Genomic DNA, 26,621 nt, shown 5'->3' on the forward strand with positions numbered 1-26,621 from the left:
AGAGTGTAAGTTAATTAAGTATGAACCAAGAAAACAAACACACTGTCCATGTGTGCACAACTGACTTTTCCGCACCCTGAACTACATGGGCTACAAAATGGATCCAAACGGGCCTGGGGAAAGTTCAGAGTGTCTGCTCGGCAGCTCTTTCAAACTAACTCCTCCCTGGCTGATTACAAGTGCTCAGAAGTGAGCCTCACAGTAGTGGATATAGGGATAAGGATATAGTCTACCTACACTCCATGAAGTTCATCAGGGTGTAAAGTCAAGGGACTCTGGTCTTTGGCAGGAGGGATTGAACCTGTGCCTTTACTGCATGAGCTAAAAGCCAACTGCCTCTTAACTAAGGCTGTAAATCAGACTTAATTATCCCTTTTCAGTGGTCTCAGTGCCTATGGATTACAAGAGCATAAGGTTTTCATTTTTCGAAATAGTATTTTGATTGTTAAGAAAACCTTCTGAAGGGGGAATCAAAAGCAAACCTATGTTGTGTGGAGACTGTTACAGATTACATAGCTAAATGAGAGATACAAACTCTTCCCAACCATCTCAGTGAAACACCCACTAGAGGATAATTTAAAGGTCGTTATTTGACCAGCATTAGTTGAGAGGGAGGGACATGTGCCTCGCTCTTTGGCACCCTGCTTGCATGAGACCAGGAACTCCCATGCTGTTTGCAGAAATCTAGAAAGACTCCATAATAAACATAGGCCATGCGATCTTCTCTTGACCTTAACTACTCATCTGATTGCATAACAGTGCCCCAAGGATTCAAGAATATTCACTAGGAGATAGATCTAAGGATTTCAAGCAAGTCCTCACAAGCTGAGATATACAGTTGAACTGGCATGTTTATATTCCTTTTTTCTGCTTTGCTAGCTGATTTTCTTTCCTCCTCAGTGCAACTGCTGGTGAAAAGAAGCTGGGGCAGAAATGGAGAGGAAAGGCTGCAGAGGTAGAGAACAGGATGTAACCGTGTAGTGCAGGGAGCTATGAGCTACAGAGCTCCCAGGGAAAAAGCAGGCTCTGGGGGAATGTGGAGAAGGCAGGAAGGAGAATGATCCAAGGAAGTTAAATAGCATGGAAAGAAACACAAAGGATTAGCATGGAAGGAATAGAACAAGATAAAGGCAAAGCGTTGAGGGAGAAGAGCAAAGGGGAAGTGAGAAAACAGAATAAGGACAGACAGATGGAAACACAAGAACTAGAAGAAGGGAGGAACTATAAAGATGGGGAAGAGTGGAAGGTACAGAGATCCATGAAGGATTGTGCTCTATTATTATTTTCACTGTAAAGATTTGACAGTGTAATAAATGTGTTGGAGTGCTAACAGGAAAGTGCCCCTCTGTTTTGGTTCTAGGGTCACAGAGGTTTCTACCTCATCATATGACAGTGGTCAGTCTCCAGAAATTCCAGGAGCTACTGTGGCATTTTTGATATTGAAAATAAAGTCAAATTAAAATCAGACATAATATGAATCAAAATAACAAGCATGAATTGGTGGCATCAGTTAATAAAACACATAAATGAAGATGTTAAGGGTGGTGCTCAAAGTAGACAACCAAAGTTCCCTGGTAGATGAAAACTATTCTATTTCTTGCAGGGCACTTGTGAGTATCAAGTGTCTCTGATTTGCCATGGCTTTCTGATCACGTGGCCTCTTCTTGTTCTCCAAAGAGCTCCTTCTGCAGTGACTTGCTATGCTGAGGTGGATCCATGACCTGGATCTTGTGTGTGATGTTCTTAGTGTTTTTTTATGAGTGATATGACAAGCACGTTTACTTCTGTCAGCACCATCAATAGCAAGACAGTGTCTTCAGTGTCTTCATTTTTTGGTTTTGCTTAGATGGCTTCTGTTCCCCCTGTATGGCTGTTCCTCAGTGGCAGTTATGTCAGATGACATTGTGGATGGTATAGCTACAGCAATTTTGTGCTTGGAATTGTCATTTTAAGTGCATACCGGAGCAGTTGACAAAGGCTTCCCTTGTCGACCGCACTGCATCTAGACTGCCGCGCTGTGCCAGATCAGCTGATCGTTGGCACAGCGCGGCAGCCATTTTTATTTTCATGAAGCGGGGATTATTTAATCCGCTTCTTTGACTATGCCGAGTAAACTATTTTACATGGCTCCGTCGATGGAGCCATGTAGTCTAGACGTACCCACGGTTACTATTACAGACACGTATGATCTCAGCAGGCTTTGTTTAGGCTTTAATAGTGCTCATGCATTGAGTGTCCAGTTTTCCGGAGTTAGGCATTCATTCACAGTGAGCATTCAGTGGACCTGCATATTCATTGTGCAAGTCTCTGTCTAAATTTGATTAGTAAATCTAGAGTGATTCCTGCAATTCATAATTGTTATAATTGCTAAAACAACAGCACTAATCAGTAACTCAGCCAAAAGAGTGACTTCCCTGGAACATTATGTTGAGTGCTTCTGATGACACAGCAGGTAAATGGCTTTGCACTCATAGATATTGGATGGTTTACATGATTTAATGCTGTCAGTTTTTCCCAAACTTTATCCACATATTTTGGACACCTTGGAAATAAAGAAAAAGCTGGAACATCCCAGTCAGTGCAAATATTTTCCATAGTGCTTTATAAGACACTGAATTTGTCTCTTCCAACAATTTTGAGCAGCATCAGAAATTGTATTTAGTGTTCTTATAGCTGTGTTAGTCCCAAGATATTGGAGAGAGAGAGTGGATAAGATAATATCTCTTATTAGACCAACTTCTGCTGGTGAAAAAGACAAACCTTTGAGCTATCCAGAGTTCTTTTCTAGGTCTGGGAAAGTAGCTTGTTAACATTCTTCCGGACAAAATTGTGGAGTTAGTTGGTTACAGGTTGTTGTAATAATTTATAAATCCAGTGTTTTCATAAAGATGATGACTTTTAGTGTCTAGCAAAGTTCTGAATTTAAACTCCCAGGCTGATCTTTTGAAAGTGTTGTGCAGGTTTCCTTTGAGGATAAGAACTGTCAAATATGGAATGATCTCTTTGTGAAAAGTGTCCACTCAGAAATGACAGGGTGTTTTTATCTTTTATCATTTTCCTGTGAGTTCATCTGAGAAAATAGTGATTGTCTGGTTTCTTCCACATAGTTGTTACTGGGACTACATAGTATGTTGTGATAGGCATGTGTATGCATCCATGGATCTTGAAAGGTATGTTGTGTAGGGAAGTGTTGATTACTGCAGAAGCAGAAACATCTGCAGATTCTGCAGTTATTCTGGCGGGATCTAGTGTTGCTTTCAGTTGATGTACCTGTTCTGTGTGGAGCTTGCTTCTGATGATGAGTTTGGTGAGGTGGAAGAAGGGGTTGTTTAAAGTGTGTGTGTATGGGGGGGGGGGGGGAGAGATTTCCCATCCTTTAGCTCCCTCCACCAGATCTGCTACTACACCAAACCCACTCAAAATTTTCCAAGCCCCTTTCCTCATTTCAACAGCCCACCAATTCTCTGAGCCCTTCCAGTTAACCTGCCTCTCCACAACCCTGGCCCTTCCATGCAGGGGCAGCCCGAGGCAGGCTGACGGCAGCTGGCGCCCCAGGCAGAATGTGCGATTGGCACCCCCGCCTCCACAGCCCTGAATGGTGTGATGTCATCATTGGGCACCCCGTTTAATGCGGCGCCCTAGGCGACGGCTGAGTCAGCCTATACTCAAGGGCCGCCCCTGCTTCCATGCCTCTAAGCTTCCCACCATTCATCCCTTCCATCTTGGGTTGCCAGGTGTCCAATATTCAACTGGATAGCCCAGTCAAAAACAGACTCTAGCAATGGTGCTGACCAGGCCATTAAAAGTCCAGTTGGCGAGGATGGTAGGCTCCCTGTGGCTCCAGGAAGCAGTGACATCTTCCTCTGGCTCCTAAGCAGAGGGTCAACCAAGGACAAGTTCTTGCATCACTAGAGCTGGCTCCACAACTTTCCTTATATGGGAACTGCAGCCAATAGGAGCTGTGGGACAGTGCCTGGGGCAAGAGCTCATTTCACAGAGCTCCCTGACCCCTCATGTTGCTGCTTCCACAGAGCCTCTCCTGGAAAGTACTGCCCACAGCCTGCTTCCAACAGCCTCTTCAGCATCCCAACCTTCAGCATCCCAACCCCCTGCCCTAAGCCTGAGCCACCTCCCACACTACAAACTTCTATACCTCAACCCCTATCTCCAACCCCCCCCCCCCCAGAACCTGGACCCCAGACCAGAGCCTGTATCCCTTCCCACACCCTAAGCGCTGCCCCAGCTCCGAGTCAGACACACCTTCCACATCTTCAACCCTTCCTTTGTGGCCCCACCCAAATCCCGTAGCTCTGGCATTAGCCATCACCCCTTTCCAGCCTCCTGTAAGATGGGGCGGGGCGGGAGTGCAGCCAAGGGGAAGGGGGAGAGCAAATGTGTTTGGTTTTGTGGGATGAGAAACTTGCCCGCTCAATGTCTATCCCCTCTGCCTCCTGCCTTTCTCTGGCTTTAGAGCAGGGCGCGCTGGGGGCGGCCCAGAGCAGCGGCTTCTCTTTCTGAGCAGCCAGGAGCAGGGGCTAGGATCGGGCTCCCCGGAGCCGCCCCTGCAGCTGGCGCGGAGGCGCTGGGGGCACAGTGCCAGGACTGAGACGGGGGGAGCGTTGCCAGCGTTTTGCGCTGCTTCTCCAGGGCTGCCCGGCAGGCGGCAGCAGAGAGCTCCTCCCGCGCCCGGTCCGTGGCTGGCTCTCCGAGCCGGGAGCCACCGCCTCCCCTTCCAAAACCGGGAGCGTGGGAGGGGGCCTGGCCGCTGCCAGTCCCCCCGCAGCTCCCGGACAGGAGCCGCGTCCCCACCGCCGCCCCCCGCCCGCCCCCTTGTCTGACCCAAAGAGCAGCTCCCCCGCCTCCCCCCGAGCAAGCTCCGTGCGAGCATCTGCCGCTGGAGCGTGTGGCAGGCAGCCACAGCCGCTCCCGCCGCCGCCCACCGCCAAGGCCGCCCGGCTGCGCGGGCGGGGTGGGGGGAGGCACTTCGGAGAAGTGGCGATTTCACCACTGAAGGGGGAACCCCCCCTATGGGAGGGGGTGGAGGAGGCAGCAAAGTCGGTGGCAGAGCCCGAGCCCTAAGGGGAGTGGGAAGCCCTCCCCTCCCCGCGCCTCCGCCGGGCTGGGCTGGAGCAGGCAGGCAGAGCAGCAGCAGTCCCCCCGTGGCGAGCCAGCCCGTGCCATGCCGCTGAGCAGCCGCCGCCCGCGCCGTGCCACGCTCTCCTCCCGCTGCTGCACTGGGAGCCCGGCCGGCGCCGCATGGAGCAGCTGAAGCCTTCGCCCAGGGGACGCGGGAGAGCCGGCTGAGCCTCCCGGCGGAGGGACAACCGCCGCTGTCGCTGCCCGAGAGCGGCTGGGGAAGGAGCAGGCGGAGGAAGGGGGCAGCGCTGCTCGGGCAGCCGGGGAACCCCTCGCCCAGCATGAACTGAGCTCGGCCGCCCTGCAGGCTTCGCGAGCCGCGCTGCGGGGCAGGCTTTGAAGCCCAGATGCCTTTGGGGCTTCCCAGCACAGCGCGGCTGCTCCTGCTGGCACCTGGCGCAGCATTGCCCCCCGCGCTGCCGCCGACGCGCTCGCTGGAGGCTCGCTCCGTGGTCCGCGGGCAGAGCGACGGTAGCGGCGGCGGCGGGCTGCGGCTGCTCACCCGGCGCAGCGGGTCCTAATGCCTGTCACTTCCCGGGACTCGCTGGCGGCGGCGGCAGCAGCAGGCAAAAGCCCCCGGAGCCCCGCGCAGGTTTGCCTGGCCTCTCCCGCAATCTGATTGGATCAAGTCGGGCTCTACGTGGCGAGGGGGTCTTGGAAACCATGGGTTATTGCAGCGGCAGGTGCACGCTGATCTTTGTCTGTGGCATGCAACTGGTAAGTGACACGCGCTGTGTGCGGGTCCTCGGCGAGAGTGGCAAAGCCGTGCAGGGCAGAGGCTGACACATGGGCTGCAAGGGGGAGGTGGAAGGTTAAAAAAAAAAGACTTTTTAATGGATCACTGACACACGGTATCATTCATCACAGGGAGCTTCTGCCCCAGCTGCCTTGAAGTATCTCCCGCCTCCCCAGAACTTGGGAGACTCCTTCAAATGGGAGAGATCTGGTACTTTGGATATGTATTAGAAAAAATATCGTTACGGGTTTTGCTTAGGGAACTATTGAGCTGTGTACATAAAGTAAAGTTAATTTAGAGGGGAAATAAACCCCTGAGGACAGTTTTGACAGGAATTGACTAAACTTGGTGTCAGATTTAGCGAACATATTTAGTTAGCACTCAGTTTAAAGATTGTTATATTGATAATCCTGAACAGCTTGCCACACAGGTGTAAGTGAATTTACCTCAGATTTTTTTTCTGCAGCTATGTTTCTTCTTGCAGTATTAGTGGCCAATGTTTAACTGCATTACATTATTAAAGAAGTGAAAAAATATGTGGGAATTCATGGCAGATACTGTATTTACAGCCATCAGACATACAAACCATAGTGAGTTTAACGAGTATGCAGTAGAGGTCCAATAACTTAGAAAAGATTTAAAGATAGATCTACTTATGAGAAGTACAAAATAGATAAACATACTGACTGCACAGGATGGTGGAGTTTGTAGAATTCAGATTAAATGTGATACTAGTACAGTACACATTGTTAAGGACTCAGCCACACACAAAAATGTCCTGTCTTTGGATTTCAGTTGCCCAAGAGTGGAACATGTAGTACAGGGTTTCTTTAAGCAGTCAACCTTGATCAGGAAGGAGATCATTCACACTACCCATTCCCCTCTATCTCTTGTTGCTGGAAAAGCCTGAGCTGGTATCAATGGCAACCAGCATTGCCAACAATTCTTCCAATGTAGGCAGGTACTAAGAAGACTAAAAAAGAGGAAGAAAACAGTAGATTTCAGGGACCTAAATCAGTACAGTACATAACAAGTAGATTTATCAGTAGAACTGAAGTACAAATGTCTGTGGTTTTTATATATGTTGTGATCAATCCTTCATTCTTCTGTATTATGGGAAGCCTTCTATTTGTACAAATGGTCTTCTCCTCAAAAGTTATCTGATCCTTTGCATATGGTGTATCCTGGTAGACTTGATTTGTTCATGTGCAATCTAAAAAGAAAAGCGTGAATAGAAGTCTGTAGTACAAGGAATTGTAGGAATGTAACCTTTTCCGAGCATTTTGGAAACACAAAGTACATCATTGAAGTTTTCCAGATTTATTAAAGTTTCAGACCCATGCTTTTCATTTTCTTTGACAAAGACAACAAAAAGTTTAATGTTCTTTATATGGACAAAAGATTCCTTTGAACAAATATTAGCTTGAGTGAATTAATTTATGAATGTGAAAAGATGTAAAATACATTCTTCTTTATAGGGTCTTTGTATTTGCTAACTCATTTTGTGTATGTATAAAAACAAAAACAACCTCCAGGGATGTATGAATTTGTGATCAGGTAAAATAATGGAGGATCTTGTTTCACATTATATTACTTTTGTATTTTAACTTGGTAGGATGTTATAGAATAAGTAAAACATAACCTGAGTACTTTATTCCATCCCTGTTTTTAAAAAAAGTTGAGAAACAATATATTTTAAATAGCTTGCAAGGCACTACTATTGCCCCCTTTGACCTGAGCAGTTACCCAAAAAATGGGGATTTAGTTAGGTTGTTCCAGTTCGGAGGAGAAAGCAGTAATAGGTTCTTCTCTGATTCAATTTTATCTATTTAAAAAAAATGTATAAAGTCCTTTGTCAATGAATGCAGAGAGAATCAAATAGCAGGAAACCGATTATTTTGCTCACAGCACCAAGAGTACTTTTAACCAGCACCCCAAAAAACATCTCCCAATATCCTCCAGGGTCAGCCTCTATCAGCTGTTTCTTCAGGCTCTCTCTCTGAGTGTATGCCACATTTTTCTTTTTATTCAGCCTTCTCTCCACCCCCAATCCTATTGAAAATGATATTCAGCAAAAGCTCCAGGATTGGTTCACATATTCCTTGTTTTAAGTGGGGGCTTATATTTACAGTTATACTAATTAAATGTGTATACAGACCTATCAATCTCCATGAGGGTTTTAACTTAATCTATAACAAGTTTTCAGCTGGCTCATGATAGTATGAAGTGTCCTGAGAAACCTGAAAGCTTTAATTTCTTTACAGCACAATAGGGGGCACCTTACTAATAAAACAGCTGAATCATAGTGCATCTGTGTAATGACATTTCAGTAGGTTTTTATGGAAGAGTGCTCATTTACATGAAAAATATAGTTGGCCATAGAAAAATACTCTTTTCTCACTTCTTAATAATCGCGTTCCTCCCATTTCTGTGCCATCACATTGACATAGGTCATGAGCCTTCAAACCCTTTCTCATATGAATACTTCTACTGTTTGATTGGTGTGACTTTGTAAGGACTCCTTATGTTTAAGTCCTGCTCTACAGTAGAAAATTAAGTTGGCTTAACTATATTTCCTAGCTTCAGAGGGGTAGCCGAGTTAGTCTATAACTGGAAAACTTAAAAAACAATTAATAGAAAACATCTGAAGAAGTGGGTTGTACCCCCAAAAGCTCATGATACCTCTACATGTTTTCTTAGTCTTTAAGGTGCTTCTAAATTATTCATTGTTTTTATATTTCCTATGGGTTTGAAAAATCAACATCCCTGATCACTATAGTTCAGCCAACTTAAAAATTGTATTGACAGTGCTAAGTCAAGGTAGATTTCTTCTGTTGATGTATCTACTGCTTCTCAGGACATGGATTACCTACATCAATCAGATGACTGAACCAAAGAGCATCAGTGGTGTAGCTGTAGGGGAGTAGCTTGCCACTTTAGCATTTTTCGGATAGATAATTCCCTAACTGCCATTGCTCAGGGAGATGGTGTTCTTACAAAGATAGAAGAACTCCTTCCATTGCTGCAAGCTGTGCTGGCATAGCTCTGGCACCATAGCTATACCATAGTAATCTGTATAGAGTAGAATGGCCTACATTTTTTAGGATTCAGGCCATAATTAGCAGCCATATTAATGCAGATCATGATTTTTTACAAATGATGAAGAGTCAACTGGCATGATATAGTGAAAGAGCATTAGTTGACTGTTAGTCATTTTTTTTATCCACATCATTTTCAATAGAGAAAAAAATTAATTGAAAAAACAGTGGTTTAATTTTTAAAACAATTATAAAACATAGAAAAATGTTCTTTTAAGGGAAAAGTTTCAAATTTTAAGAAGGAAAAGTGTTTTGCAACTTGGTTTATATTAAAATTTTTGCATAATTTGCTTAGTATAGATGTTGTGATTTAACTAGTCTTAGCAGGATTACCAAAATATGTAATACAATTCAATAATGTGGGTCGCTAGAAAAGTTTCTGCAGGCTCATGTGTACCATGTTTGGCTAATCTCTGAAATGTACCATATAGGCTACATTTGCAAAGAGCGCATCAGGAATGCAGATAGATGCAGTTGAGAGGTCCGGCTTAAACACAGGATTATTTTTATAAATGCAGTTTAAACACCTATTGCTTGTGCAGTGTATACTATATCATCCGTTAGCAAAAGGATCCAAGAATAGTTTGCTTCCAACTGCACACAGATCAGTTCTTCCTTGCTTAACATACATTTTCCTTCCTATTTGTGCTCTCACTTACACTATGCAAAGCAGCTTTTGATAGTTCATTTTCTTCTATATTTGTTAACCCATAAGAAAAATTAATGCAGTTGTGACTGTTGCAGGAATGCTGTATCCAGTCTGGTACCCACAATTCAAAAAGGAGTTTGGTAAATTGGAGAGATTCAGGGAAGAGCCAAGAGAATGATTAAAGAAAACATGCCTTGTAGTGATAGATTGAACATCTTGAGTCCATGTAGTTTAACAGAGAAAATTAAGGGGAGACTTGCTTGCATTCTATCAGTATCTACATAAGGAACAATGTATTAATAGTTTCTACAGTCTAACTGAGAAAGATAAGATGAACCAGTGGCTGGAAGCTGAAACTAGACAAATTCAAACTGGAAAAAAAGGCAAAGTTTTACCATTAATCACTGGAACAATGTACAAAAAGTTATGGTGGATTCTCCTTCACTGACAGTTTTTAAATTAAGATTGGATGTTTTTTTCTAAAGGATCTGCTCCAGGAATTTATTTTGGGGAAATTCTATGGCCTATGTTATACAGAAGCTTCAGAGGGGTAGCCAAATTAGTTTGTACAGGATAAACTTAAAAAAAACCCAAATAGTCTGGTGGTACTTGAAAGACTAACAAAACATGTAGATGGTATCATGAGCTTTCGTGGGCACACGAAACAGACCGGTCATCTGAAGAAGTGGGCTGTGCCCACGAAAGCTCATGATACCATCTACATGTTTTGTTAGTCTTTCAAGTGCTACTAAACTATTTGTTGTTTTTGAAGTTATACAGAAGGTTAGATTATCACAAGGGTTCTTTCTGGCCTTCGAATCTATGAATTTTATCAGGTTAGAGATAATTTGGCTGATGTCAGGTCCAAAGTGTTAATTCATTTAGTAAATGAAAACAAATCTCAGTATACCTCTTAATTCTCCAAAGATATTGAACTGATTCTTTGTAAGTCTCTCTCCCCTTCAAGAGGTCATAGAGAATGAATGTGTGTGAAATGGAATCTCAGTTTCTTTCAGTTCTCACCCAGATTTCATGTTGCTTTGAGAGACATTTTCTAGTATTCTATCTCTTCTCCTACCTCTCTGACTCTTTCTTTTTGGGGTCTCCTTTCTCATTAATAGCTCGACTGGCAGCCGCCTATGCTGTTGCTTAACAACATTCTCAAGCAGCAACATGAAATTGACCTTATTAGCAGCTTCAGGGCTGTCCTTAAAGCTCTGAAGATCAGTAATGAAAATGACCAGTTTTGTTTCCCTGTGTTGCTGTGTGTGAGAGAAGACTATGAACAATGACAGAAGCACTGAGTTGGCCATCTGGAACTTCAGGAAGATAGTACTTCATATTTTCAAACTTGAAAGTCATAGTCATAAGCAAAGACTAGAAAGTTTAAGAGTTAACTTAACATTCTGCAGAATTTAATAGTTTATCAGTTCACTTCTCTTAATTGGGAAAGGATCTCACTTCCCAGACACGATTAGGTGAATGGTATTCTCCATTTCTGTGCAATGTTTTATACTATTTCTCTATGTTACTGTTCACATTTTTTCTTTGTGTTCTATACAGTCACAGGGTCCATTTACTATTAAAGCACCTCCTCCTGGAAGGTCTAGATTTAGCTCCATCCAAATCAGTTGCCCTTTTTCATCATGGTGCTTCTTTCAGTCTGGGTCTCAGATCTCTCTCCTTAAAGACTCAAATCCAGCCACATCACTATAGTCTTCTCCTACTGGGGTAGCAAAGTCCTTGTCCAACACTTTCTGCACCATGGTCCAATCTGTGCCATTTTAACAGTTGGTAGAAAAACCCTTCCCCAAGTAGAGAAACTCTACTCCAAGTTCCAGTCCAAGGTCCGTCGTGTTTAGAGACTGTGATCTGTTTGCATCCAGAGCCTGTTGCTGTTTCGTTTGGACTCCTTCCTACTTCTCCGCTCTTATTTTCTGTACATGCAGCCCCTCCCCCACTCTGAATTTATTAACCCAAACTCTCTGCAGAGTACCTAAATCTGTAGTGCTAAACACACCTTCCTTCTCCCAAGGAGTGACTAGAGACTAGTTCCCCGTAGCCCTTTTCTGGTACCAACTTGCTGACACTACCTGTTTCTTTCCTGCTGGACTCCCTCCTCAGTTAGACTTTCAATCCCTGACTCTTCAAGCATCTAAGGGTAATTAATCTAATTTAACCTGCTCTGTTTTGCATGGGGTGGACATCCTTTCACATATACTTGTTTGATTGTAATAAAATTCAAGAGCAAAATTTATTTTCTCTTTTTTAAAAGGCATAGCCTCATCAATTTGTTTGCAGAAAATTTCAGCTACACTTGACAAATAAACATAATGTTTTTGAAATATTACTAATGATTTTAGGCACCTCAATTTTTGAATGCACAAGTTCAATTGCTTTAAAGAGGTCTGATTTTAAAAGGTATTTATTAAGGACTTTCTGAAAGTCAAAAAATTGATACAGCCAGAATCACTAGTCACTTTTGAAATTGCAGGCTTTAATACTTAACCTGAGTTTTATGCTGTTTAAAGTAGTGATCCGTGATCCAGATGCCTAATGGAATCTGACAGCTTGCTTCAAAAACTCACTTGAGCTTCATGGCCTTGCACAAATTATTAACATGAGTGTAGAGAAAATTCAAACAATTTATTTCAGAAACAACAGCTATTGCGGTAATTTCTATACTTATCTGTGATATTTGTGTATGTGAACCAATACTTAGTTACACTGTTGCACCTGTATGCACATTTGTTCTGCTGGAAATAAAGCTCTAGAAACTTTCAAATAGAGGAAATAAATTACATAGAATCAGAAAGTAATACCTGCAGTATGCCTTTCATGGTCAGAGGTGCAACTATTCCACAGTCCACACAGTGCTAGCCTTCATACTTACAGCATTTTCTCTTCCAATTATTGCATAAACTGTAAAACAATGATACATTTAATCAAATCGAACAGAGCTTTATTCTTTGGAGAACAAGTTTGCCTTAGTGATCATTTCTGTAAAAAGTAAGAAATATAACATGACACACTTTGGTTTTAATAGAAAGCAATCTTTATGCTCATTTTTATCTGTCATGAACAGAATGTTTTAAATCATCATTACTGGCAAACTTGTAGATTCTGTCATGTTTTGTGAGTGTTGGCTTTTCATGTCAGAAACTTAGATTAAACACCAGCTTAATGTCTGAAATGAGAATGGTGATTTCAGGTCCGTAGCAGTCTATATCACAGTTCAAGCCCACTTGATTTGGCATAGTTTTATATCATTAGTATCCTTATTTAAGAGAAACCCTTGTTTGAATAGCTTTCAGATTGAATTATCTGCAGTTTTCCAAAGAGCTATGGCTATCCAGGTTGGAGCTGATGTCACTTAGGTTGCATCTCGATGTCGACACTATTTTGGGATATGTCTGATATCCCGAAATTTTGTTTTCCATGTCTTAACAGCACACCTGTAATTTCGAAATGCGATCGAAATAAGGGGCTTGTTATTCCAATGTTTCTGTAAACCTCGTTCCATGAGGATTATGGGATTTGTCAGAATACTGGGCTATTTTGGAATTTGGTGCTGTATACACAGCACCACATTTTGAAATAGACTATCTTCAAATAAGATTGAAATAAGCTACGTAATTTACATAGCTCAAATTGCATAGCTTATTTTGAGCTAGTGCTGCTGTATAGGTACATTCTTACGGAGTAGTATTAGAAAACTCACAGGGTTGTGCCTATGCAATATTTACCTGGAAGTTTTACAGAATAATTAACATTCCAGTCTAGATTTGTTCTTATGCCATGCTCTTCTCCATAGTATCTGAGTGCCTTCCAGCAGTGCATTAAGGGATGTGACTGACATCACGTTTGTGTTCTTTCATCCTCTCTCCAGTTGGGAAGTGTGTACAGGGGAGTATTTTCTTTTGGAATTCTTTTGATAATGACACACATGTTGTTATATTTTTATGTTGGAGAAGGCCAGGTCATAAAAATGTGCCTTGTACTTAGAGCGGAAGGTGGTAGGTTTGTGATGGTCCTCAGTTTCCAGATCCATATACTTTTTAAAAGTACAACGATTCTTTTTGCTTCTGAAACTGGGTCCGTGGATTCCTTCAAAATTGCATATGTGTTTTAAAACAGGCTTGTTTCTTCCTAAACATTTTTTTCTGTTTTTGTTTTTTTAGTTCTGGTAGAAAAAAATGGAATGGATGTAGATGGATATCCTAGCCTCTTTCTATCCCAAAACTTTCTGATGTCACTAACTATACAAAGAAAGTAAACAGATTTACCTGCAGCAGACATTACACAAATGTATATATATATATATTTAAAAACTGCTGTGTAATGCTGAAGAGTTCATTTGAGGAACCAACTGGTTTTGTAACAATTTTTAAGTGAGCAAAAAGTGGAGGGAGAGGTGATAAGCACTATATTTCTGTGCTGTTATTCAGATGAAGTACTCCAGATTGATAACTAAGATCTTTATTTCTTAAGATTTTGGGATATACATGGTGGCATAGCTATTATGTAATTTAAGTGTATTGAGTTGACTTCCAATATGAATGATACAAGGTTATTTTTATAGAAAGATGGCCATAAGCAGATAAGGATTTTCAAAATGGAGCAATGTGAAATAGGGATATGAGGTGAATTTTTCCTGAAGTTGCTTACATATTTTCTTGGTTTAATGGTGTTTTACTGAGAGGAAAATAGTGTGATTAGCCTGACATTTATGATTTGACAACACCCATTACTCTCTCTTCTACCTGCTTCTCTGCTAAAAATAGATATGTATCACCCAGGACTTGCTTTGTTATGCCCTCTGTTTGGGCCATTTTCTATTCACTGGTTTCATGTATTAGAGAATTTGTAGAGAAATTTAGTGTAAGAACAAAAGTTTTTAACTATCAAGCATGTTTTATTCTTGTTCTAATTAAGTTTTGTTCTTGGTTTTAAATATGGATAGACTAACAGTGCTCTTCTAGAGGGAAATAACCGCTTTCAATATCTGGTGAGTCACATCATGGAAGATTTAGCTCCTTCTAAGTTGTAAAGTGATAACAAGATACTATAATAGCTTGAATGACACCTCCTTGCCAGAGCCAACCAGTAGGTCCCAAACTACTACCCCGTTTATTTAAAAAATATACAATATACTGTTGTGTTGATGGTGCTTGAAAATGTTTCTGGAAATAACATCTAGAAGGAAAACTATTGATCTCTGTGTTCACTAAGAATAAACATGCATACCTAATAGTTCTATTCAACATGCATCATAGGTATGCATTTTTAATTTAAAATCTTGATTTGAATTAATAAATAACATAAAAATATTTATCCATTTGACTGTTGATTCCTGCTAAAATGTAAATGTAATATAGTATAAAATGAAGGATACTGGTGAGATATAATGGTAAATTCATTTACCTTTCATTCTCAAACCTGATGCTCAGCTATTTATGTAATTGTAAGTTATTTAAGTGAGAAATATTAAACTGGGAAACTAAAGTTAGAAAAATGTTACTGATGTTGAAAACCCCCCACCCTTAACATTGTTTTACATTTCTCCACTGATAGCTTTCTAGAGCTCCTCTTTTTAGGCAATTTAACCTACATATGGTTTAATTCTGGTGCTATTGAATGAACTGAAAAAAGCAGGGGTAGGGGGGCCTCTGAGCCATAGAAAAATTAGTTGGGGGCCACATGCAAGAGAGAACGATAAATAAATAAATAAACCAACCCTCACCAAGGTGGCCCCTCACTGAGAAGGAGAAAGACACTTCCCAATATTCCCCTTGCTCACTAGAGCATCTGGACCCCAGGCCTTAGCTTCCCTATCCCTGGTATAAATTATCAGTTACATCAGTAGGAGAAGGATTGATTCAGCATGTCCTCTATTTGCATCTAAGTTGGTTAAGACTCAGAGTTTTATTTCCTGCAAATCACAAGTGTCTTGATGGAAGAGATAAGTGGAGAAGACATAAATGTGAAGTTAATTATATTACTTCTAAGAGAAACTTAGTTTTTTTGTCCACTGTAACAGTATCTACCACCATTATATTTTGTATCCCCTTTATAGAGTTAGAGTTCTCTAGTGCAGGGGTGGGCAATATCCATCCATGGGCCAGACACAGTTTGCCAAGGTTAGCCTGTGGTGGGCTGCCAGTGGTTTATTTGCCTGCTCATCTGCAGGTACAGCCACTTCCAGATACCATTGGTCATGGACCGCCATTCCTGGATAATGGGAGCTCTAGGAACATTGCTTCTCACAGCTCCCACTGGCCAGAAATGGTGATCAGTAGCCAACAGAGCTGCAAGGGGCCATACCTGCGGATGTACACATAAATAAAGCATTGGCGGCCCATCAGTGACTCACTCTGGTGAACTGTCTCCAGCTTATTGCCCACTTCTTCTCTAGTGGGCAGGTGAGGTATGGTAGTTAATTTTTAAAAAGCCCTGAATTATAATTGTTCTGTTCCCAAATCTTCAATGGCTTTGGGTAAGTCATTTCACTTCCCTGCGATGTAGTTTCCATATCTGTAAAATGGGGATATAATGATGCATAGTTCTTGGGTAAATCACTTTCAGATCTGCTGAAGAAAATGCTATAAAAGAGATAGGTACTCATCTTCTTCTTTCAGAAGATATTACTACAAGATCCTTTGGAGACTCTGCCTCTATAAGGATCACATCAGTTTCTTCTTAAATTCAGCCACTTCTGTATTGTCACAGCTGCTGCTTAACAGTACAGAGTGGGACAGGAAGTGAACAGTAATTTCTCTTATAGAACTACAGTGGAAATTGAGACAGAGCATAATATAGAACTGTTAATTGGAATTTAGTTGACATAAGCATGAAAGGTATATAAAATGTTACCTGTACTCTATTTAAGTAATGTTGCAGACCTAACAAAAGGGCCAGATTTTGCATAGTACCTGACACATCTCCAAATAATCACACAAAAATAACTTATAGAATAAGATACTATTCACTGAAGGTTTGTCTATACTGCTCCGTAGCTCAAAATAAAATACGCAATTTGAGCTATGCATATTGCCTATCTTATTTTGATCTTATTTTGAAATATTTTATTTTGTAATTTAGAACTGTCTACACAGCACCAAATTTCAAAATAACCCACTTTTCCGAAACATCCCTTACTCCTTCTGGAATGAGATTTACAGGGACATTGGAATAGCGAGCCCGTTATATTTTGAAATATAGATATTTCGGGATACTCTGGTATCCCAAAATACCATCGCAGTGTATACGTAGCCTGAGAGAAAAGGTAGTGAATCTGACTTAGAGACAAATGTTGGCTAATATTTATATCTGAAATCTTAACTGCTATTTGAACTAAAGTAATTCTTTCTCAGGTGACTCATACTATGGTTCACTTTACGAATTAAAAATTCTTTTAGAATTTCTCCACAGAAGGATCTACTAATTGGGTATCAACAATTATTTTCCTTTTAACTTTAAGATAAAAAGGAAGAATGATATTATGATGTTTCTTTAGAGTAATGCATGGGAGTATGAAAAACAGTTATCCAATAATTCATAACAAAATGTAAAGCTTACAGATGTTGGCTATGATCAACAATGGCTCTGAGTTTTTCCTTTATTTTGTGGTCACTGATTGAACAGACTTTCCTAGAAACTCATAAAGCATTGAAACAAATGAAAGAAAAAGCATGTTGCATATCATTGCTGCTTTCACAAACAAAAACACAAATATATTATGCCTAAGAAGTCCCTGTTTAATATCCATTGGACCGACTGGTGACATGGGTTTTTATGAGTAGCTTTACTGGCCAGTGGTGTGTCATTGCATTTTTATTCAAGGTGGTAGTGAAAAAGACAAAAAATATGGGGAGTTTAGGAAACGCTAAAGAGTAAAAGACTGATCTGGAAAATGACTTTAAATAAAGATGCTGTATTTCTTGTTAATGCTGTTATAAACCTTTAAAAATAAGGCATACACACCAGGCCCACCCCATGTATTTCACACCAATAGTATTTTAAGTTTCTTTTGAAATTAGTACTCATGATGACAGCCATTCATGGTAAACCAGTTGATGACAATAGTAGTGTTGATTATAAAACTCTGGCTCAAATTGTAAAACTCTGGCTCAAATTTAGTGTATAGTGAAAAGAGAATAAATTGTCTTGTGTTTTCCATGCTAAGCGAAGCCCTCATGATAACCAGCAAAAGTGGTACTTGCAACAAAAAAAAAAAGAAAAACCCAACCACAACAACAACAAACTGCAGCTGGATGTAGAATCTAGAACACAACTAATAATGTTTTGTTTCAATTTTTGGCAATCTCTAACAATAGTTAGGGGCTCTACCATCTAGTGCAATGCATTTTCTTGTAATGAATGTGTAACCCAGAGCTGGGGCTATAATAGTAGGTAAGGAAAATGTTATCAGTCTCTACTTCTGAAAGAGACATTGTGCTGTATAATGCTCAATTGTTCCTTTCCAGATTCAGATTAAGAAAGTTATTTATGCACACTGATCAAGTGCTGTTTGTTGTATAAAATTAGATAGGCATATTATGAAAGGTACCAAAAGGCAGCTACTTTAGCAGGTCCTATGCATGCCATTTCTCATGTATTTGAATAAAAATACTTTTTGTGATTGCTGGTATTTGCAATCATTCTTATTTTGTAGTATGCATTGTGGCAGAGCTCCAGCTGTGCCCCATGGGTCTCACATTACTGGTGGATGGTATTAGCCTCAGAGGCTCACTGTGGTCCTGCACACAGTCTCGTTTTCTTTACAAGAGGCAGGGACCACAGCTTACTGAACCATACTCATCACAGGCTTTTTCATGGTTTTGGGGAGTAAGCCCTCTATAGACCTGGTCTCTCTTCTCAGGGAAGTCTCTGTGTTGGTGTGGGGGAGACTTGAGAGGGAACCCAGAACCATCCACTACTCCGGGTTTCAGCCCAGGGACCCTAAGGCAGCAGCAACAAACAGGGTTGCTTTGCTTCCGATAGGACGGCTTTTTCCCTGGGCCACTTCACTTCCCCAAATGATCCCCTCCCTCCAAGTGCCTTCCCTCTGGTATCTTAGCCACATACAGCATTTCTGTACCACTTTTCCTCTTTCTGGGTCCATCGCTCTTTGTCTTCCCCCCTCCTTACCCGGGTAAACCTTTTAAAGGTTTACCACAGGTTTTAATTAGCTGCAGGTGTTTAACGACTTGCCTGAGGGAGCAAGCTAATTAACTAGCCCCCAGGCCTGCCTTCATTTTGTGGCAGCAGTCTCTAGAAGCTTATTTGGGGAATAGAAAGCCATTCACCCAGTGCCCTGTATACCTGCCCTCGATTAGAGCACGGCAGCTTGCTGGTTTGGGTCTGTCACAGCATAAAAATATCATCATGTGTGTTCCTTATCAGTATTATATATGTTGGTGGTCAGCTATTCCTCTCTATACAAAACATTAATGAAACTCCCACAGATAATAAAGTTAGGAGTATAACTCACCACATCATTACTATAATTTATGCATGAATAACTGTCAGTTTCAAATAAACATGGATGTAAAGCAGGAATTGTACAATTCTGTATCAAATCAATGCATATTATTGAGAGAAGACTAGACCCTTATATTGATATAGTTAGAGTGTGTTTGCAATGCTGATGTTAGGAAATAAAAGACCGGTGGTAGCATAAGATGGAAAAGACTCCTTGAGCTTGGCTTTAATACAGAGAATTCTTACAGAAGGCATGTGTTGGAAAATAAGAGTCTATGTGGACATTGACATCATATTAATTGCCTTCAATATTAAGGAAGGGTGAGAGTCTTATGTGCTCCATCAGCAAAAAGCAGCTGGGAAGTCATTTAACTGGCTCCATGAGGCTTCTCCTTGTGTAAGGGAAATTTGAGTTGTATGGAGCTAGCACACTGACACATTCACCACAGGAGGGCATTCCTGGGATAAAGAGGTATGGCTGGACATTCCTATGACCCATAGATCCGAGGCTGCTGGAGGTTTTGGATCTGGAAGGAGCTAGTTCCAAGACCAGCCAGGAGGCGGTGCCCAGGGACATATTCTTGGGAATCATCCACTGACATCGTATGTATTAAATAACTGTTTATATATGCAGACAGAACTTTCTTTAAAAATGTGCCTCCCCCCATATCCTGTGCAGAGTGAATCTCAGATGGATTAGAGCACTTAGCTAGGCATAGTACCATGTTTTTGTAAATGTTTCCTATTTTTAAAACAAAAATGTCAAATAATTTAAAAGATTATATACCATATTTAGAATGAATGAGGTTATATTTTTAAACACTGAACTGAACACCCTTCATTGAGAGCAGAAACAATTATTTTTAAGAGGCTAACCACCATTCCAGACAAAGTTATTGAGGAATTAAGTGATCTAAACTGAGCTATAACTTCTGTGCTGAATGGAGCTATTGAATGGGTACTCTGTTACATTTGATTATTTGAGAACTTTGCCATTTAAAAAGTGATGTTTTGTTGGCATGGACACCTCAGTAGCATATTTTTATTTGAATCAAAGAGTCTGGGTTTAGTATAGGAGATCCTATTACCTTTTTGGTCTCTGGAGGAAGAATGGACTGAAGAATGGAAGGTCCCAGAAGCACTGATCACTGAGGACCTTTAGTAAAAGATTTAATGTCAATGATTCTAGAGAAAGGGGACACTTGCTTGCTCTGGTACGTCTAGACTTATTTCCACTTTCGAAAGAAGATATGCAAATTTGGTGGTAATTTGCATATCTTCGTCCGATCGTTTTTTCAAAAGTTTTTTTTGAAAAAGCAAGCAGTTTAGACGCAGTTCTTTTGAAAAAAAAAACCACTTTTTTTTCAAAAGAACCTGTAAACTTCAATTTTTGAGGAAGAAGGTTCTTTCAAAAAGAGGTTTTTTTTTTTTAAAGAACCACGTCTAAACTGTTTGCTTTTTCAAAAAAAACTCTTAAGAAAAAGCGATCGGAAGAAGACATGCAAATTACCACCAAATTTGCATATCTTCCTTCGAAAGTGAAAGTAAGTCTAGATGTACCCTCAGCTAGGGTGATCAGTTGGCAACTGGGAGGAAAACATAGGCCAGTGGGAAAACTCCAAAAAAGGTCACTTTTAAAAGAAATTACAAAAGTAAAAATTGTTAATGTTGGCAAGAATCAGGCAGAGACTAAGCAACCTGTCTTAAATAATTGTACTAGTGTAGGTAGAGCTTGAGTGTAGAACACTGGCTTCACATGCTGTATCTACCTCTGAATAGGTGACATGGCACCAACCCTATAACCTGGTTCTTAGTATTTCCAAACGTGGAGAAACTTTAGCCCGCAGTGTAAATGTACCCTTCTGGAGTTGTCACCCCTTATTTCAAGGATCAGTCTAGTCTTCAGTGATGGAGATGAATATTAGGTCAATTTTTACTAAAACTGTTCTGTCACCAAAGCTATACTGAAACCCAAATGGAGATAAGTATAAGGTCAGTATATTAACATGCTGCCACCTGAATCCCTAGGAATGTCAAAGTTGATCAAGATAAAGCATGGTTCATGAATTGTATTTTTAAAAGGTCAAGAAGTAAAGATGATTTATTTATTTCAATTGAAATTCACCAGGTCCAGGGACAGGGTGAAGGGAAAAGGAATTAAAACTTGAGAGCTATTTATTTGTTTAGAAGATATTAATCAACAATTGTCCCAACCCCAGATGTTTGTGAATATTGTCTATGTCTCCAAAAATATTTTGGGATAGTAACTCCTTTCAAAATGAGTTTTCAAGACTCATTTCTTGCAATGTTTGACTTTGAATTAGTGTTCCCAGAACATTTGGAAGTCTTAGTTTTTCCATAGATAATCTTCTAAGCAACTGAATTTGTGTTCAGAGATTAAATTTTGTTCTTTCAAAGTTTACAACTGAACATTGACTTAATACAACTTTGAAACTTTACTATGCAGAAGAAAAATGCTGCTATTAACCATCTTAATTTAAATGAAACAAGCACAGCAAGCACTGTTTCCTTGCCTTGTTCATTAAAAAAAATCCTTTTTGTTTTTGGTAGTTCACATTAAACACAGTATTGTATGATAGGGTAGAGTATTTGCCCTTTTTCTCTCTGCTGTCTGATTGCTTACTTCCAGTTCCAGATGAGATGTGTGGTTTACTGGTCACTTCATTACTCTGGTGTTCATAACTCTGAGGTTTTATTGTAGGTAACTATTGGCCAAGATGGTCAGGGATTCAATCCCATGCCCTGGGTTTCCCTAAATGCCTGACTGTTAGAAGCTACGGAATGGATCACTTAATAAATTGCCCTGTTCTGTTCATTCTCTGAAGCATCTAGCACTGGCCGCTGTTGAAACACAGGCTACTGGGCTAGATGGATGATTGGTGTGACCCAGTATTGTGGTTTATATATCACCCTCCAAAAATCATACAAACCAAACAACAAAAACCAAAAATACATTCACTTTTTAAAGAAGCTGTGACATATAGTAAGTAAAATCCATCCTTACAAGGATTATTTACCCACATAATGGTGACCGACTTCCTGCTTTTCAAGAGCTAACAGGCAGTGATGTAGTATGTAGCCTCACGTTTGCCACCTTGAGTATCTTTTAACTACTTAGGTCTCTTATGCACCGCTTCCTTAAGAAGACTTAGTAGGAACAAAAAGATTGAGCAATTGTTTAGAATCTATCTCATTGGCTCGAAAAAAGCTACCCAATTTGAGCTACGCAAATTGCATAGCTTATTCTGAGTGTATTTTGAAATAAACCACTATTCTAAAATGTCCCTAAATCCTTATGGAACGAGGTTTACGGGGATGTCGGAATAGTGTGCTTGTTATTTCAAAAGATATTTTGATGGATATTTCGAAATAACAGGCTTGTTCAAAAGACACGGAATAGCTATTTTAGGATACGGGAAGTATCCAACAATAGCTCCTCAGTGTAGATATTTTCTTAGTTACAATGGACACAGACACCTCATATCTCTGGTAAAGTCTTTGTCATGAAATGTTACTGAAAATCATTAAGGGTATGTCTAGACGACTTTTTTTTTAAACTACCCTTTTTTCTAAAAAGCTTCACCTGCATCCACACTGCAATCATGTTCTTTCTAAATTAAATTGAAAGAAGGCAGGGTTTTTTGTTTTGGTAAATCTCAAATTATGAGTAAGAACGCCTTTTCTGAAAGAGCTTTTTCGAAAAAAGGTGTGTATGGATGCAGAACAGGGACATTTTTTGAAAGAAGGGGCAGTCGAAAAAAGCACAGGTGCCCTGGTGTCCATTCTGTGAATAGCAATCAGGGCTTTCTTTCGAAAAAGCGTCCATGCAGTCTCGATGCTCCCTTTCAAAAAAGCAGATTGCTTTTTCGATCCAGTTTTGAGGTGTGGATGCTCTCTTTCGAAAGACACTTTTTTGAAAGAGCTCTTTCAAAAAAGCTTCTTTCGACAGACGCTTGCAGTCTAGACGTACCCTTAGATTTCTTAAGTCAGTAACACATCTAGTCATGAGATCATTTGTACTCTCTACCCACATAAAATCTTATTACAGTGATATTGCAGTGGTTAATTTTTTCATTTCTCCTTTAAAACAAGAATTAATAATACAAGGGAATGTCATATATTAGCAAAGACACTCTGGCCCCTGCCACAGCACATCAGAACAAAAAGTAGCAGAGAAATACAATGTAATTTTGTGCACTTTGGGGGAAATTAAATCCAGCTATTGAGTTAAGTGGCTAGAATTACAATAGGGATTATTAATTTGAAGACATGCAGTTGTGGAAATAAGAGCTGGATTGCTGAAATGTTAATAGAGCATTTTAATAGGATTTTTTTTGGGGGGGAGGGAGAGTGCAGAGGAAAATGGAACTGCTCTTGCATTTATAGAATTTTGGCATCACAAAGATTTTTTTCCCCTTCATAGCTCACCTTCTTTCCTCCAGCGTGCCCTTCTCTAAACTAACAGTGCAAAATGAATGATGGAGTCAAAGGAGCTTTCTGTAGGTAGAGAATTCACAGCACTCATACCTGCAGTACTGCCTGCTCGTGTGACCTTTTTTGTGAGATATAAGGGTTCACGGGGGCTGGAGCTCATCTGGTGCTGAAAGTTCAGCCCTGCTAGAAGCTGGCAGATTTCTGTTTTCACAGGAGGGAAGACACAAGCTCAGAGACCCCAGCCACAACATCTCTCTGCTTCCTCCTCCTCTCTGTGAGCAGCAGGGGCAGGACATCTGGTCCTTCCCCCCAGGCAGCACCTGGCCTGGAAAGGGGCAGAGAGGGGTAAAGAGCCCCTGGATGTACCTCTTTATTTGGATGAGAAACAGTGGTCCCTCTGCAGCACCCCTACCTTTTCCCCTGAACAACACCAGAAGGAGCAGAAGTGAGGTTGGAGGAACTGGACTGATGTGAGTGATGGGAGTGGTGATTGAACTCATATGGAGAGTACTGGATGGGACGCAACTGGTGCGAGACTAGGGGACAGAATTAGCTACTCGGCAGAGGACAGTCAGATGTGAGGGTGAAAGTTTCTTCAGCAGGAGACAAAATCACCTTACCCAAAACATTTGGGAGCACTGGTAACATTAATAGTCACACATTAATAGTATTGGGGATGGGAAGGGGAAGTTCAAAAATCAAGATAGGTCACAAATACAATATAATGGTTTTAAAAAAAAAAATCTCATGGTGCATGATTTCATGAGATTGTCAGTACCATTACTGGTATGTCAAAGAGCATATGCAATAACTGTCATCTTCACTGACATACTAACGATTGGATGGGGACCTCCAGAGATAAAGCATGTGAATCCCTACAGTTTGAGGTGAAAGGTCATCTTTTCAAGCTGAAAGCTGTAACACACCCATGTCCTCTGTGAATGACACACAGTTGGGGACATGTCATACACTGACTGGTAGGTTACATAGGCATTTTCCGCAAAATACTGTAGCAGTCAAAGTGGAAACTGAGGTCAGTGATTGTGCTTGAATGAGTTCACATCTGTTATGGATTTATTAGTGTATTTCTAGTTACAGAGTCAGGTTTTCCCACAGAGTGTAGATGGTGCTTCAAGCTTTAAGAAAAAGAATGGTAAATCTGTTTTTGATTAAAGAATATTGCTGTAACCTTTAGGAACAGATCTGAGTTTACTTTAAAGTATATGTTATTAGTGAACTCATCATTAACAGTCTATTCTGGACATAATAAGTAATACATACCTCATGCTTTTTCTGCTCAATTAAATTAAAAGAATAGTGATAATTTCACTTTAAACTTTGCAGTACTATAATTACACCATTGATTAAAAACATAAATGTTAATTTAAGTGGTGTGTAACAGGGTTCCAGGATGCTCTGTATGAATGTTAGATTCCTTTCCTGAAAGGAAACACTGAGTTCAAATGGAGAGCATTTGGTGCACACTCTTGATTATAAATGAAACTCGTTGGCTCAGACTATTCTGTAAGGCAGCTAGAATGTCTCCCTTGGCCAGAAGGAGGCCTTTAGGGAAATGGGGAACTGTCAAATTAGGAGAGCGAAGTTATGCTGGGCTTCGTTTTGACCAATAAAGGCAAACCCCAGGAAAGGGGTAAATTTGGACTATGTATGGCATATAGAGATGCTGTTCAAGACATGGGGACTCCTTCAAGTGGTTATATAGTTCAAATGTGTAGAGCTCTGTGCAAAATTGGTATCTGCATCCACAGCTGCAAAAATGATCTGCAGATATTTGTGTTCACATCTGTGGATGTAGATACCTACAGATATAAAGTGGATATGTGCAGATTTGCATGATTCTAGATAAACAATTAGTATCTGCAAATATGAGCTGCGGCTAGCTACTTCCTCATGTGCAGATGTGAATACCTGCAGCTATAAAGCAGATATCCATGGATTTGCAAAGTTTTAAAAATGTATATTGCTCTTGTCTAAAAAACTGCAGCCCTTCTGTTGTATGTATGTATTTCTTGTTCCCAAGGTGCAACCTAATTATAGGACTGCTTAGCTCTCCCAAACCCACCAACCCGAGTTGCCTCTCACACTGTGATGATGTTGTCAAGCCACAGACCTCTGTCAGGTATTGCACCTACACAGACATCCACAGGCAGGGACATACACAACTGAATTAAATGAATGATACCCCAGCTACTCATGAACCATCTATAGGGAGGCTCCAGCCAATTCCCCCCAGATCCCTAGCCTTCTTGCACTGGACAGAAGCCTGGACAGAGTCAGTTCACTATCCTTGGTAAAATGAGCTAAGATTTCAAAAGCACTTCAACCAAAACACACTGTTCTAGGTAAGATATAAAACAGAATTATGAAGTACAGTATGATTTTAAGTGATTTTAAGTGAAAGCATAGCAATCAAAGTCAGTTACCTAAGAAATGAATTCATGGTCTGAGCTCTACAAATGTGAATTAAGCAGAGTTTCACCCAAACAGGTTACAGATTCTCATTGTGCAGGCTTCCGCCCCAGGACCCTCCTTTCCCGGCTCAAAGTCTTTGCCCTGCAGATATTCAGGTGTTGAGGTGGCAGTGTAGGCACAGAGATACCTAGTGGTGATGTCACTTCCCCTCTGTTATAGTTTGTTCCAGCTTGATGAAGGACTTTTGCTGTGACTTGGGGATTAAGCAGTCCCCATAGGTTAAGCAGACTCCATTTTCTATCTGCTCTCTCTGAGAAGTAATCATTGTATACAGTTTCTGGGATTGTGGATTCTTTCCTTGAGGGGGGTTGATGAGCCATTATCCACTATCTGGCTACTCCATGGTTGTATTTGAAAGGCTACTTGTGGGTGTTTCCAACATCCCAACATATTTCAATAATATACACATAGCAAAACTTAATAACTTCACATGCAGTGACAGTACATACAAAAGGATATTAATGTTCAGCAGATCAAGACTTTTAAAATGATACCTCACAATACATATCATAATTATATGACATTGTTGTATATAGAGGTTCCAGAGGTACAGAGTATCACAATGTATATA

General features: G+C 40.7%; 1 protein-coding gene across 4 annotated transcripts in view; it reads left to right on the forward strand.

Annotated features, from left to right (window-relative positions):
• Nucleotides 1-4,846: 4,846 nt before the first annotated feature.
• The window catches only part of NKAIN2 (sodium/potassium transporting ATPase interacting 2), a 762,798-nt gene continuing 741,023 nt past the window's right edge, over nucleotides 4,847-26,621 (forward strand). The window contains exon 1 of one of the 4 annotated variants that reach the window (XM_006139449.4): nucleotides 4,847-5,853. In XM_006139449.4, coding sequence (XP_006139511.1) covers nucleotides 5,800-5,853 — 54 coding nt within the window. In that variant the 5' untranslated portion in view covers nucleotides 4,847-5,799. The remainder of the gene's footprint in view (nucleotides 5,854-26,621) is intronic. The other 3 variants (XM_014581722.3, XM_075924074.1, XM_014581721.3) reach the window with 3 other exon arrangements.

Source organism: Pelodiscus sinensis, chromosome 3, assembly GCF_049634645.1.
Source record: "Pelodiscus sinensis isolate JC-2024 chromosome 3, ASM4963464v1, whole genome shotgun sequence".
NCBI lineage: Eukaryota > Metazoa > Chordata > Testudines > Trionychidae > Pelodiscus > Pelodiscus sinensis.